Source organism: Cyrtonyx montezumae, unplaced genomic scaffold, assembly GCF_038088225.1.
Source record: "Cyrtonyx montezumae isolate F1298 unplaced genomic scaffold, pur_monq_1.0 scaffold_5, whole genome shotgun sequence".
Classification (NCBI taxonomy): Eukaryota; Metazoa; Chordata; class Aves; order Galliformes; family Odontophoridae; genus Cyrtonyx; species Cyrtonyx montezumae.
Window position 1 is genome coordinate 14,307,935 of NW_027072056.1, and position 13,681 is coordinate 14,321,615.

General features: G+C 41.2%; 1 protein-coding gene across 4 annotated transcripts; it reads left to right on the forward strand.

Moving 5' to 3' along the window:
- The first annotated feature begins 1,144 nt into the window (after positions 1-1,144).
- FYTTD1 (forty-two-three domain containing 1) lies at positions 1,145-13,619 on the forward strand. 4 transcript variants are annotated; one of them, XR_010622911.1, is made up of 9 exons: positions 1,145-1,272; positions 3,583-3,714; positions 6,489-6,634; positions 7,615-7,724; positions 8,724-8,820; positions 9,740-9,801; positions 10,540-10,614; positions 10,886-11,057; positions 11,417-11,503. XR_010622911.1 is itself a non-coding variant. In XM_065748119.1 (9 exons), exons 1-9 carry the CDS (start codon positions 1,170-1,172, stop codon positions 12,614-12,616), a joined length of 948 nt encoding a protein of 315 aa, XP_065604191.1. In that variant the 5' UTR covers positions 1,145-1,169; the 3' UTR covers positions 12,617-13,619. The 4 variants fall into 4 exon arrangements, 3 of the variants coding, with proteins under 3 accessions (XP_065604191.1, XP_065604193.1, XP_065604192.1); XM_065748119.1 differs by lacking the exon at positions 10,886-11,057 and adding an exon at positions 12,521-13,619 and having other exon boundaries at positions 11,417-11,543; XM_065748121.1 differs by having other exon boundaries at positions 10,886-10,953; positions 11,417-11,498.
- The last annotated feature ends 62 nt before the right edge of the window (positions 13,620-13,681 follow it).

Genomic DNA, 13,681 nt, shown 5'->3' on the forward strand with positions numbered 1-13,681 from the left:
AGAAGAATCCCAGCATGGAGGAATAGAGCTGTGCCAGGTATGGCATGCACAACAATTTAATTGTGCTCTGGGTACTCTCGATATTGCTGAAGGTAATGGTTTGAGTCAGAAGTGACCTTTAAAGGTTATCTAGCCCAACTGCCCTGCTATGAACAGGGACACCTCCATCTACGTATTTGCTAGGGCATGTTTACTGTAGTGAGTGAGCGTGTGTTGTAATGTGGGCAGTTAATGAAATGTGGGAGTGTTTGCACTGCAAGGAGAAGCGTGTGTATGGAAATATTTATTCCATCCCAAGGGCATTTGTGGCGTAGCACCTGGAGTCTTACCCTCCACACATGCAGTCAGGCAAACCCTCAACCAAGAGATCCTCTGGTTGTGTTGCAAAGGGTCCTGGGGGACAAGGGGAAGGGGAAGGCAGGTTCTGAGCTCCCAGAACAAACACAGAGGAGGTACAGACTGTGACACAGGATGAGCATGGTGAGCAGGGGAAGCTGATAAACATTTTCCTTTCAGCATTTATCGGCAGGTTCTGAAGGAAGCCCAGCCTGTGTGACTGCGGTGTTTGCCCATCTCTTCCTTCCCTTGCTATCTCAGGAACTCTGATTTGCTTGTGGTTAGCTGAAACTAGACGTAGACATTTCAATGGCAATTGCACAGCGCTCCAAAGGATGAAGGAAAGAAATGCCACCGAGTGAAAAAGAGCCAGTTCCCTGTCCTGTCTCTTGCTGAGTGAGCAGTAGGCTGACCCCTCAACAACGCAAGCGTTGCCGAGGGATGGAAATACACAAGCAAAATAAAAGGCTTTGCCATCACCGCCGGCGGGTCCGGCTCGTCATGCTGCGGCAGGCCCGCCATTGGGGGCCGCAGCCGCTCCCTCCCGCGCCCCCCGCCCCGCTGTACCTGCTCCTCCCGGCCGCCAGGGGGCGTCGTGCCAATCACCGCGCGGGAGGGGTGGAAAGAGGCAGCGCCTCCCGGCGCAGACGTCTGCTCTCGCGGCTGAGGAGTGGTTTCCACGCATGCGACGTAAGGCGGGGGCGCGCCTGAGGTGACGGCGCTGGGAGGAGGGCTGCGGCGCCTGCGCCGTCGCACACGGCGCATGCGCACGGCCGGCTCACTGTCGGTCGGGGCGGTCTCGGGAGGCGGCGGCGGTCGTCCTGCTCGCAGCCATGAGCGGGTTCGGGGCCGCGACGCTGCTTTCCGGCTCCTCGGCCGCGGCGGGGACCCGGGGCGGCAGCAGCGACAGCCTGGAGAAGATTGACATGTCCCTGGGTGAGCGGGGGAAGCGCTTTGGGATGGGGCTGCTCCGAGCGCTCGGTGTGGGGGGCGGGACGGACGCGGCAGGGACAGGCCGCGCCCGGCGGGGTGAGCGGGCCGCGCCCCGCTTCCTGTCGGCGTTTGGAGCTGGTAACCTGCCGCGTTTACTCTGGAGGTGTTTTATCAGATGGATAAAGCGTTTCCCGTGACCCTCACTCCTTGCCCTCCCGTGGGTGTGTCCCACAGCCCGGCTGCCGTGCTGTGTGAGGTGGCCGAGCTGCGCCTCGGGGCCGGAGCTGCTCCGACCCTCCGTGTTGAGCTGGGGGTACGTGTGGTGCGTTCCTGCAGTACCTCTTTCAGTCCGGTTATATTCCGCAAAACGCTGTTCTGAGCTCTGAGGCCGCTCCTCAGCGTGAGCACAGAATGTTATGTAGGAACTGGGAGGAGGTCTGCTTTCAAGAGTGAAACCGTGCAACAGAAGTCTTGGTCTTTGTGGGTCGCCTGACTATAAGAGGATGTATATATGTATTACCTTAATGGATAATCCACTGCTGCTCTTTGTTCCAGTGAGGGAGATGACGACTTCTGAACATGGAGTACCATTAAAGCATTTCTGTAAATCTCCTTATAGAGTAGCATGCTTTGTTTCCAAGCAAGGTTACTAGGAATAATGCCACCGGTTCTCAGTGGTTAGCTATTTTCATAAAGTTTTCTTATTTGGCCAAGTTGACTTCTGAATTTATCACTGCTATGTGTTCTGGATGTTGACTGACAACAGATGGCAGAGAATTGTTGTGGTGTCATGGTGACATTTTGTTTAAGAAACTCTTCTGGGTGGCTGTGTCCCTTGACTTGCTCAATTGCAGGGCATGAGAACAGCTTCATCTGCACCTACTGCCCCTGAGTTGCAGTTTTATTGTCTGCTGGAGGCAAAGATGCAATCCCACATTTGTCACAGTATCAAAAGCTGACAGAATGCTAATCTAGGGAACCTTGAGATCTAGATCTTCATGTTGGGAGTTTTCTCTTATACTAACATATTAAACTTTTTATTGCTGGTGTATTATGTGCTCTGAGGCACAGCTTGCAGTTTGATAACATTCCTACATTCTGCTGTTTCACATGTAATTTTAATCTCTGATCTCAAACAAAATAGGAGAATGCTTTGGTCTGTCTTAGCTAACAAATGCATGATGTCCCAGATATGCTTCATTTCTCCGAATAAGAAAATAGCAGAAAAGTTCTTTTGTTTAAGAAGCTTTCAAGCATGTGCACCAACAATTAACTGTCTCCTGAAAAACGGGAGTTAAGTTGGAGCAGATGAGCTGTGAAGCAAGTGCACTGTGAAGCGGTGCTCACTGAGTGTGGTGGTTTATCACAGGTACATCAGGGTGGAGTTAAATGATATGAAGAAGTACACGTTCTACTCGGAAGTGTTGGGAAGTCATGTCTGGCTCAGCACCACGTTATTACTGTATGAAGTTCAAGCAGGGCTACTGATTGAGTAATGCTGTTGGCATGGACAGTTTTAGCTATTTTTGAGCTGTGTAAAACTTTGGAGTGGCATTAGTTTCCTTCCTAGCAGATTTTTCTTTCCAGATTTTCATTCATTTTTGCAGCACAATAATTTGATTTTCTCTAAACTTTTCTTCATTGGGATACAAAGCATCTGGTTCCTTGGCTCCCTTCTCCTGAGCCAGCTCACCTGATCAGTGGGTGAATTGGGCTGCTGTGACGTGATTTGCTGTTGACAAACCTGTCAGCTTTTCATGAGTTTATCTTGCACGTATTCTTAAACCTATTAGTAAATTGTTCAACATTGTTTCCTGAAATAATAAGATGATTGGATTGCAGATATTTTTCTCCATCATCTGAACGTCTGAATTTGTGAAGATAGCCTCAGTTTTCTTTCTATGATTTTTGTTAAGTAACATGGGATGAAAGTGCTGAGGCTTGAATAGACGAAATTAGAAAGTGAGAATGAGACAAGATTATCTTTTTTTTAATGGCATATAAAAGCAGAGTTATTTGATTAAAATGTGGTGTTTGAATAAATACCACTATCTTAGAAGTACCATGGATGTTCTGAATGTATGCAACTGCTTATTACATAAAGTAGTAGGGGAAGGAGATACTGCAAGACTAACAGGGGCTGGATGTTTTGCAGAGGTAATATTTCTGGAACCTTAACTTGTATGTGCTGGTTTGATAAGGTTAACCAGTTTGTTTCATGTGACTCTAATCTGCTTGAGCTTTTTCTTTAGGTTTAGAATGTGTCTGAAATATGTCAAATCTATCTTTTTTCCTTCTTTTTTTTTTTTACAGATGATATAATTAAACTGAACAAGAAAGAAGAAAGAAAGCAGTATTCCCCCAAAATGAAAAGAGGACTTCAGCAGAATCAAACTCGGCAATTCAGGACGTCAGGCTCCAAGTGGGGCATCCAACAACAGAAAGGTGGGTGCATCGAATATGACGTGACATATTTGGAATGTGGAGCTTAGGCACTTGATGGACACTGTCAGTTAAAGGAAGGATCTGCTTGCCTTCTGATATACGTGTATAGCTTCAGGAACTGTGTTGATATTTTGTCTCCCTTCAGAGATGGGTAGAAAATGCTTGCACTAAAGCCCATGCATCAGGAAATGCAGAAGCCTTGCCAAACCTTAGAGCTCTATGACAGAGACAGCATGTTTACATATACTGGGTAGAATTCTTATGCTAGAAATCACAAAAATAGCTGTAACTGCAGTCTGCAGCACTGCCTCTGGGATTTACAGATGGATTGTGAAGGGTGTCTGAGTCTGCTTTTCTTGTTAAGACTATGCAAGGGAAGTACCACATCAGCCTTGTTCACCCTGTGTTTTTACAGTGGATTACAACAGCAGGGAAAGAATCACATAGGCAAGGAATAAAGAGGGGAGGAGTGCACAAAACAGCTTTACTGGAGATTTGCTGAATATCTTGCAGTTCTTTCAATAAACAGGAGTCATTCTGAAAATGATTCCCATGTGTCTAATACATGACTGTCATCTGCTAGAAATAAAGCTTTTTCTTATGTTGAGTTTTGCAAAGTATCTTTTTAGCACCGCATGATGCTGTATGCAGAAAGTCATCTCCTCAGCTAATGAAGTGTTTAAGTTAGGGCATGCAATTTCTTGCTTAGTTGCATTGTTTTAAAACAAATGCACATCAGACTGGTGCATGCATGCACAGTAATCCTCATTTTTGTCCTCTCTGATTAATGTTTGTTGTAGCAGCAGTTCATATTCAACAACTTCAACCAAAATGTCTCAGAGCCTCTGGAATGTCACATAACTGAGGGCTCCAGAGGAGTTTTGTTTTTCAGACAGGACAGTGTTACTTAAACTGTGCATCTTTGGTAAATTCTTGGAAGTATGGGAAAGTATTTTACAACAGTCAGGCCAAGTGTAAGAATATTTGTGGGGCTGACAGAGTGAATTGAAGTGGTGGACTATCAAACATAGGCTTCTGTTAACAACCACAGCTGTCAAATGCAATTGCTCATGATCTAAAGGGCACAAAAGAAGAAAATACCACAATTTAGAGTTTTAGGGAGAACATGAGCTTCAGATACAAAATTCTGAGTACAGCTGCCTTGGCAGTTACTTTAATCTGTGAGCTTTCCCTCTTTTTCTGCTTTTATTCTAGGAAAAAAGGCAAGTTTTCAGCCAAGTTGTTATCTTCATATGTCGAAACATTGTGAATAAGTTACTGTTCACTTCTGTACAGCTATATACCATTTCCTTCAATTGAAGCAAATCTCTCTTGTACTGTTTTTGAGCAGAAGGTCTCATTAAACAGTTCTTCTGAGCATTTGAGTTATTTCTTGTAACTGGTAAGCAGATTTACTGCTGCTCCATTGCCATTGAGGTTGTTCTGCTAAGTGGCAAATCCTTTGTTGTTTGTGGACAGCTACAGAAACCACAAAAGCTCAGTGGCATTCAGTTCCCTCTGGTTTTAAAAGTGACTGCCAAACTCTCTGGCAGGAAGCAAGGAACTGGAGCTTGGAACTCTTTTCAACTTCAGTGGGAAGAAACAGAGAGCAGAACATTGTTCGTTTGAATAAAAGTTGTCCTTGGTGATACATAGAATGCAACCACACAAAACCCTGTGCAGCCTGAGCTAACTTTGAAGTTGTCATTTCATGGAGCAGAGCTTGGTCCAGGGAGCTTGTGAGGTCCCTTCCAGCTTAAATAATTCTGTTTTTCAGCCCTTCTATTTGTAGGGAAATGTTTGCTAACTGCCCACAGTGTGGTTACATATCATTTTCTCAAGATGAAATTTGTCCAAGCTATGTTCTGATCAATGGCTTTACTTCTTATGGTAGCTCCTATTTAGTCAAGAAGTAAAAATGTATTTATTAATACCATAACATCACATACGTCAAGTTTAGGTGTGTCTGTTGCTGTATAGCTATCTTCTCAGTCTTAAATGTATTTTCCAGTCTGAAGTTCTAGAGGGGTTGATTTCAGGGTAAAACCAGTGCACTGTCTGTTAACATAGAATGAAGCTAAATGGCTCCAGACAGGGTTAACCAAACCCTTGTAACTGGAGACTTGAGATGTTTATTCTGCAGACCTCAGCCTCGCAAGCCTTTTATATGAAAGACTGCTGTCATTTCTCAGTCTTTTCCAGACTGCCACACGGACTTCTAATTGAAAACATTTCAAACAGGTTGTAATTTGTATACTGTTTAATATGGTTTTGAGGGCTATTTGCTATGTTCCTTTTTTTTAAGACTTGACTTGGGAACAACTGATCTACATAAATAAACTTGGAAGTTGTTTCTTACCCATCCCCCTCATTTTCTTTATTAATCAAATTTGCTGAATGGACAAGGAGCTGAATTAACTTGTTTTGGTTTTGTGTTGTTCAGCACTTGATGAAGGGTATTTGGTAGCGTTCTGTGCTGGAAAGACTCTTAGTTATTCCTGCAGATGTGCTACATAGCAAATTTTGAACATAAATAATACAGTGAGGGAGAGTAAAATGAAGATTTATGTGAGAAGCTGTAACAATAAATTGCTGTCTAGGTTTAGATCCAAACTTACAGAAACAAATAACTGGTCACTTCAGATATAGTGACAGCTCCTGCTCCAGAAGTGTGCTCTGAAAAGCTTGCCCTGCCTGCATGTTATCTTAACACAAAATTATTGTTTCAATACAAATTTTTGAACTCCTCACTGTTGTGGGTTTTTTTTTTCCAGGTTACAGTAAAAATCATTTGGGACAAAGAAAAAAGATTGTAGGGAAGAAGCGTCCTTATGGAGTTATAACTGGCTTGGCAGCCAAAAAGGCAATGGGTTCACACAAAGGAATTAGTCCTCTGAACAGACAGCCACTCAGTGAGAAGGTAATTAATGCATTTGCAATGGTTCATGTAACTGCATTAGGTGTAACCCTAACTCTGCAAGTAAGAACAATTTAGAAGTGGAACACGTAGGCTATTGAAATGCTTGTTCTGTACTGTGCAGGCATCTGGTACGATGTTTTGTGAAATCAGGGGTGTCTTGGCAAGTCGGTGTTTGTTTTGAAGGGGTTGGTTAATCACAAAGTCTGAAAGCTTTTGAACACTTAATTAGATTGCAAGGCATGAAAATTCAAGTGTGGATAGATGTTCTGTGCAAGTGTGCTGGTAGTTGCTGTGCTTTTACAAGAAAAGCTCCTTTATTAGAATTTCTTGTTGTTTATGTCACTTTGCTAGATACCAGTGAACCCACAGGTATGCAAGTGTTGAGTGTGTGCCTGTTGTAAAAAAAAAAAAAAAAAAAAAGAGTTCTGCAAAATACTTCTGTTTGCTTCCTGTTCTGCATTCCTCCAGTGCTTTGTTACTTACTCCACGTAGTCTGGTTTTGTAGAACAGGGATTGCTTTTGGATTTGTGAAGAATAACAGTAGTAAAGGTATGTGGAGGCTGTATTTTGTCAGTTAGATAGGGAGGTAAAATAAAAGTAACTGATAAGTGGTGCTTTTTACTTTATTTTTTGCCTGATAAAGAGGGGAATGTGTAACTTAAAAGTGTAGGTGGCATTTCAAAAATTATGGTGTATTTTGAAAGGCAGGCATAGCAAAGTGTGTTCTATGTGTAGTTTGTAAACAAGAATTGAAGTCTCAATTACTATGATGTCAGACAAAGTTGGAAACAGTAGAGGTTTTAGGCTTTGTGGATGAACTCAATGTGGAGCAGTACACAACAGAATTCAGTCTTTTTCATCTGATACTCAACAGGTAGTTTAAGCACATATAGTTATGCTATGCATGTTACAGTTTATTAACTAAATTGTTAATATATTAGTTTCATATACCCATTGCTTTTTATGTTCTTATTTTTAAGAACACGCAACGGAATTATCCAGTTCTGAAAAAGAAACCAAACTTGCGGAGGCAAACTGAAATGCAGAGAAAAATTCCAGTCCTCAGGAGGCCTGCCCCACTAAGCAGAAGGTAAAATACCATGTCTGCTTTCCTAATTCTTCTTAACAGCTTTCCATAACGAGTCTTCTCTGTGGCAAAGCTGAGGCCAAGAGAAGATGATTGTGACTGACAGTAGTAATACAGTTGAGGCTGTTGATAACGTGTATGATGTTTAGCAGAGCTGGAAACTGTGTGAGATGTTCATGATAGAAAAGATATTTATTGCCAGGTAGAATACTTGGGAATTACCTGCAGTTGTGGGGACCTGGGATTTTACTTTCATTTACATCACAGGCAGCCTGTGTGAAGGCAGCTTCTGTGGATTTTTGTTGCTTAAAAATGACAACCACAACTGAGCAAACATTGTAAATAATGTCTATTTTGTAGAAGCTGGTGCCATCTTCAGTTTCATGGGAGCTATTGCATATTTTATTTGAGCCAAAATTGATTTATATCTGCTACAGACTGCAACTAAACTGTTTTCTGCAGTGGAAATCTTCACTGTGTGACTGTTGTGGAAACTGTAAACACAGCTTTGTTTACAGTTATCAACACAGCTTTTTTCTTTTTTTTATCTGAATAGCAAAATTTAAAGTGCTGGAGGACATCAAGCAAAGTAAAGCAGTATTAATAACTAGGAATGGAGGATTCCTGGTGATACTATATAGAGTTACTAAGATTGGAAAACATATCCAAGGTCTTCCATTCCAACCATCTTCCTACCATGAGTGTATCTCCACTAAACCATGGCTCTCAGTCCAACATCTATGAGATGTGTGGGTATGGTGCTTATAGAAATGATTCAGTGGTGACTTAGTGATCTGAAAGGTTTTTTTCAACCTAAAGAATTCTGTAAGGCTGTGAAATTTTTACATTTTTGAGTGTTTTGTTCCTAGGAGGTGAGAAGCTTATTACAATTGAAATGTTCTATCACAGGGCAACAGCTTTGCAGATGTCCTTCTTAGCAGTCTCTCTCAAATGTTACCTGTCTAGGAAGCCGTTCATAACCACATTTTTTATGTATTACAGGAATAATATGCCATCTGCTTTTGCCAGAATTGGAAACAAACTAAATCAACAGAAAGACACTCGTCAAGCAACTTTCCTGTTTCGAAGAGGATTGAAGGTAGTGAAACATCACTGAAAACAACAGTGCTGTGCTGCAGATTCTAAGCTGACCTATAATGCTGATATTAATAAATCAAATCTAAATAGGAACTTCAAGTGAAGTGTTAAGGAGGCACATGTTCCTCTGGGGCAATGTACTTCTCTTTAGCCCATTGAGTCTTCCCATTTTCGTGTAGCTGAGCTGTTTGAAGGGTATGGAACCTCTCCATTTCTGAACAGTTGCAAGCTATTAACATTTTTTCTTACAAGAAAGTGTTAGGATGCAGTGCACAGCTTTCAACGGTTACCTTCAGCAAAATGATAGAGCAGTGTTTCAGAACCTTATGACTATCTTATCTGAATGCAAAGGATCTCTTAGTTATTTTGTCTACAATCAAGAAAATAGAAAGGAAGAGCACAGTGAATGATAGTGGTGTTTGCAGTCCTCATTTGTGCCCTCATCCTCTGTCTGCTGTGGTTTTAACTGTAGGCAGTTGCTGTCTTCCACTGAAGGGAATTGCAGATTTATGGGCAGGATCAGGAGAAAAACAAAACCAAACTCATTTAAAATAGCAGTGGAACTTAGAGGTGTTTTGGAAAACATATAATCAGTTGTTAGCCATGTTTCTTTTGCTGTCCTGGAATTGTTTGTGTTATCTTGATCAAGTGTTTGCTGAGGTAGTTCTCGAAGATGTTTCCATCTCTATTGATTATTTTATTAATGATTATGTTGAAAACATTTTGTGTTCTTACGGTGATTTCCTTCCAATGTCTTACAGTAGTAGATGACATTTTTATGTCTCTCTAGAAGTAAAGCTCTGCTTGGACAGACAGGTCTCAACTTCTGTTTTTTGAGTGCTCTATCTTGAGCTGCTACAATGGCAGTTGAAAAAGAATGCAAATACAGTGTCTGTATTGATGTGTTGATGTGATTTCAGGTGCAAGCCCAAGTACAGCCAACAGAAGATCTTGGTAATCAGACAGTAAAAAGAACTCGTCAGTAAGTATTTCAGTTGGGAAAACTTCAGAAGAACAAACAAGTAACCATACTGTTCTCCGTTTAGTTCCAATTTCTGTTCCTGGCTTTTGTAAAATATATAATTTCTGTTTTTCTGGTTGTTTTTTATTTGTTTTTTTCCCCCTGTAGGCATCTCAACTGAGTGACAGTGATCCTCCCCCTGTTTTTCTCAGTTGTTTCCTCAATTGTCTTCCAATTTAACCAGAAGGAGTTTGTTTGCATAAGGTGCTTGCAGGATTGAGTGGGAAGGTGATAGCTTCCAAGGAACAGACTAGTATCTGCCATTCATGAATACTGCTTATCATTCACAGCCTGATATGCTCTTTGCAGCTTTGCTGTTAGTAACAAAGCAGGCTGAGTAAGCAGCATATGCCACTGAACTGCACTGTGTCACTTCTTTGATTTACTACTAACTAGTAAAAACTAACTTGGCTGTACCTGTGGCAAGGAGCATGAATGACTTCAAGTGAACGTTCCAGTCAGTACTGCAGCTTTAGTACACCTTGCCAGCATGGGATCTAGAGATCACCTGAGTAAGTTTAGATAATGTGAGTACAGGAATCGATAACCAAGCTTGTAGGCTGCATGTGGTCATCTTGTTGACCTACATTTTTAAAGCTTGCACATTGTTTTTTAGTGAGAGCTTTAGAAGTGCATTTGGAGATAATCTGACAGAAATTTGTCATGTTTTTGTAAGTGATTTCTGTGTTTCCAAACTAGATGGCGAACTTCTACCACAAGTGGAGGGATTCTGACTGTGTCCATTGACAACCCAGGAGCAATCATGACCCCAATGTGAGTTTAAAAGATAGTTCTCCGGTGTTCTTAATGTAACTGAAATCATTGTTCTTGAGCCATTTAGCAAGTTCCTTGCAGTCTTTCCAGGGACTGCTTATTGTAAAGACTTCTGAGTGTCCCTTTTTTTTGAGTATTTCTGAGGTGTGTTTGAGTAATGTCTCAGCTGGTTTCACAAGGGATCTCCCAGTTCAGGGGTTTGATCTGATGTGTGGAGTTGAAAAGTGGTGAACTGGTAGATTTTTCACCTTGTCTGCCTCTTCCATTTCAGGCTGTTTTGTGGCTATTTTGCTCCCCTGACTGAATGAAAATGAATGTGCCTCTAGTTGATGAGTGATGGTAATTGTTTATGCCTGATCAATAATGACACTGCGAGAATTGTGTTTAAAGGAAGTGTTGCTGTATTTGTCCGTGTGAAACTGAAGTTACTGTTGATTCACAAGGTGTTTTATTTGAAAAATCTTCTGATTCTCTTTTTCATCAGTTGCTTTTTCTCTGGAAAGAGGACTGTACCACTTTTTATTTTATAAATTTATGAGAATAATTAAACATGAATAATGGGTTTGTCATTAAAGATAGAATTGTTTCCTTTTGAGGTGCCTGCTTTCTGATAACGATAACAAACACTTCATTTTCATAGATCTGCTTGACTTTAGCCTTCTTGAATATGAGCTCTCCAGCTCTTTAGCCAGCTTCATCAAGTAGCTTGATTAAAAAAGAAAAAATTATAGTTCTATCTGCAGTAAGGTTTCACTGCATGAAACGTGTTCACTGCTTCCTGTCTAATCCTTTTCTTTCACAGTTCCCAGAAATTGCGATTAACTCGTACTCCTGTGCCCCCATTTCTGATGAAGAGGGACCAATCTGAAGAGAAGAAGATTCCTAAAGGGGTTCCATTGCAGTTTGATATCAATAGTGTTGGAAAGCAGGTAAAAGCATTTTCATTCCTTAAGTGTGGATGTAATTTCAATGCAGATCAAATGTAGTGAGCCAAGCACTTTCTTCCTACTCTCACTGGTGATAAAAAGTGGGAACTAGCGACGACTTCTTGTTTTCACTTCCAGTTCTTCCACTAACTTGCTGTGTAACTTCAAGCAAGTACCTGAACTCACTGTTCCTGCTCTTCTAGTCTATATTTTAATGCCCACATGCTTCAAATGGGATTTAAAATGCTAAATGTTTCTAAAACCCTTCTGGTGTTCCTGCTTTTCTTAATTCAACCAGTGTGTGCAATTCAGGGATGAGCAGGGATTCACGATACCTATGTTATAGAACAACTTTAACTGTGTGCCTAGGAGAATTTAAAACAAGAAAGAAAAGGAAAAAAATCACTTGAAAGATGAGAAAATGTTTGCTGTTTCAAAGAAGATGAGTAATTGGATGCAGAAATCTTAATGCTGTCCTTGAAGAAACTCTTACTGGCTGCCAGAGGGTTAGATGCTGGAGAACTTTACCACAAGATGAGGCTGTTCCTGTGATCAGCTTCTTACTGCCATCTGCAGGAAAACTATGTGGGGTCAGGGCATTGGTCTGGATTTGTTTCTTCTGTGAACAAGCAATATGCCAAAAATAGTCTACTACTGCACTGTAACAGTTACTTGAACTTTTGGACTGGACTTCATTCGACAGCCTCAACTGGAAGCACTGGAAAGAAAATACACTGTAGTGATTAAACAGCTGTATTTGTTGAAGTTGCATAGAATCTGTATGGAAAAGTGAACATTGTAAAAGTACCCTTTGTCAGTCTGTCCTCAGTTTAACTTTTTTACATTTTTCTGAGTAGGCTGTCAGTCTTGATGGTGTGTACTGTGAGTGAATTCCAAGAAATGGCAGCTCTTGATTTTTTCAGTGATGCAGGGAAGGGCTAAACCAAAGTCAAACTTCTTTTGTTTTCTTATTTTTCCAGACAGGGATGACACTGAATGAACGTTTTGGGATCCTGAAGGAGCAGAGAACAGCACTGTCTCAGAACAAAGGAAGCCGTTTTGTAACGGTGGGCTAACCTGACAAATGGATGAGCACTGGTCCCACCCGTCAAAGAAAGTGAGATAAAAGTGGGCAGGAGAATACATATGTCACTGAAATCCTCCAGACTTCTTGTTAAGATGGTGTCAGAAATAGCTCTCTTTGTTACTTCGACTTTGAATAGTAAAGGACATTCTGCCCCAAAGGAGGGAAAAGCAGGGAAACTGTTCTGCTAAAGTGACATCATGACCTGGTTGGAAAAGATTCTGTTGCCCAGCTGTTGACAAACACTGATTTTGGTTCATCTTGCAATTAATATATAAACAAAATTTAAAAGCTTTTTCTTTTTGTTTAGAAGTGTTGAGCATCTGTCCTTTGACACCTTGCTATAGACTGTGTCAGTGTTTCATTACAACTACCATTTTATGGTGTTAGGGACTGCCTACGAACGTTCCTGTGGACTGCAGTTTGGCACAGAGCTTCAGTCCATGAATACTTCAGTAGTGATGTAGCAGCATTTTTCATGGGAGCATTGGTTATACTTCTTTGTGCTTTTGAAGTTCAATTTTTTTTCTTTCTTTCTTGAAGACTTAATGTTTCGCATCCTCCTTTTCACAAATAAAGCTGTTAGCTGAGACCCACAATATTAAATCAGGATGGAGACTATCCTACTCTTATCCTTTAAAAGTGGTCCAGATTACTTTGGAAGAATACTGCATGGGAAATATGAAAGTAACTTATACTACAAATATCTGGACTTCACTGGCATCATCTGCAAACGGAGTATGTCTTGTCTCTTATTTTTTTTCCTTAAATTGTTGCTTACTATTTTTAAGTTGTTTTTTCCTCAAACGAAAGGCAATAACCTTACATTTTTTGAGTAATTTCATAGGACTAAATGTAACAGTTCACAAGAAGGTCAGTGGTATGGTAGGGTTCTTTACCCTCCCAGGCACAGGATTCTCATCTCGCAAACCTTGTCCTGGAGGGCTTTCTCTGCTTTGTGGCCAGAAGCATGCAATCTAACATGCTCGTTTGTATATACCTGTCATGGTTTTATGATTTTTGTTATATTATTGATATTCCACACTATGTGACGTTA

Bases quoted from the DNA above. Each gene is read 5' to 3' on its own strand.
- FYTTD1 (XM_065748119.1), top strand. From the start codon at position 1,170: ATGAGCGGGTTCGGGGCCGCGACGCTGCTTTCCGGCTCCTCGGCCGCG. The intron at 1,273-3,582 runs GTGAGCGGGGGA...TTTTTTTTACAG, and splicing joins GAAGATTGACATGTCCCTGG to ATGATATAATTAAACTGAAC. The intron at 8,821-9,739 runs GTAGTGAAACAT...ATGTGATTTCAG, and splicing joins TGTTTCGAAGAGGATTGAAG to GTGCAAGCCCAAGTACAGCC.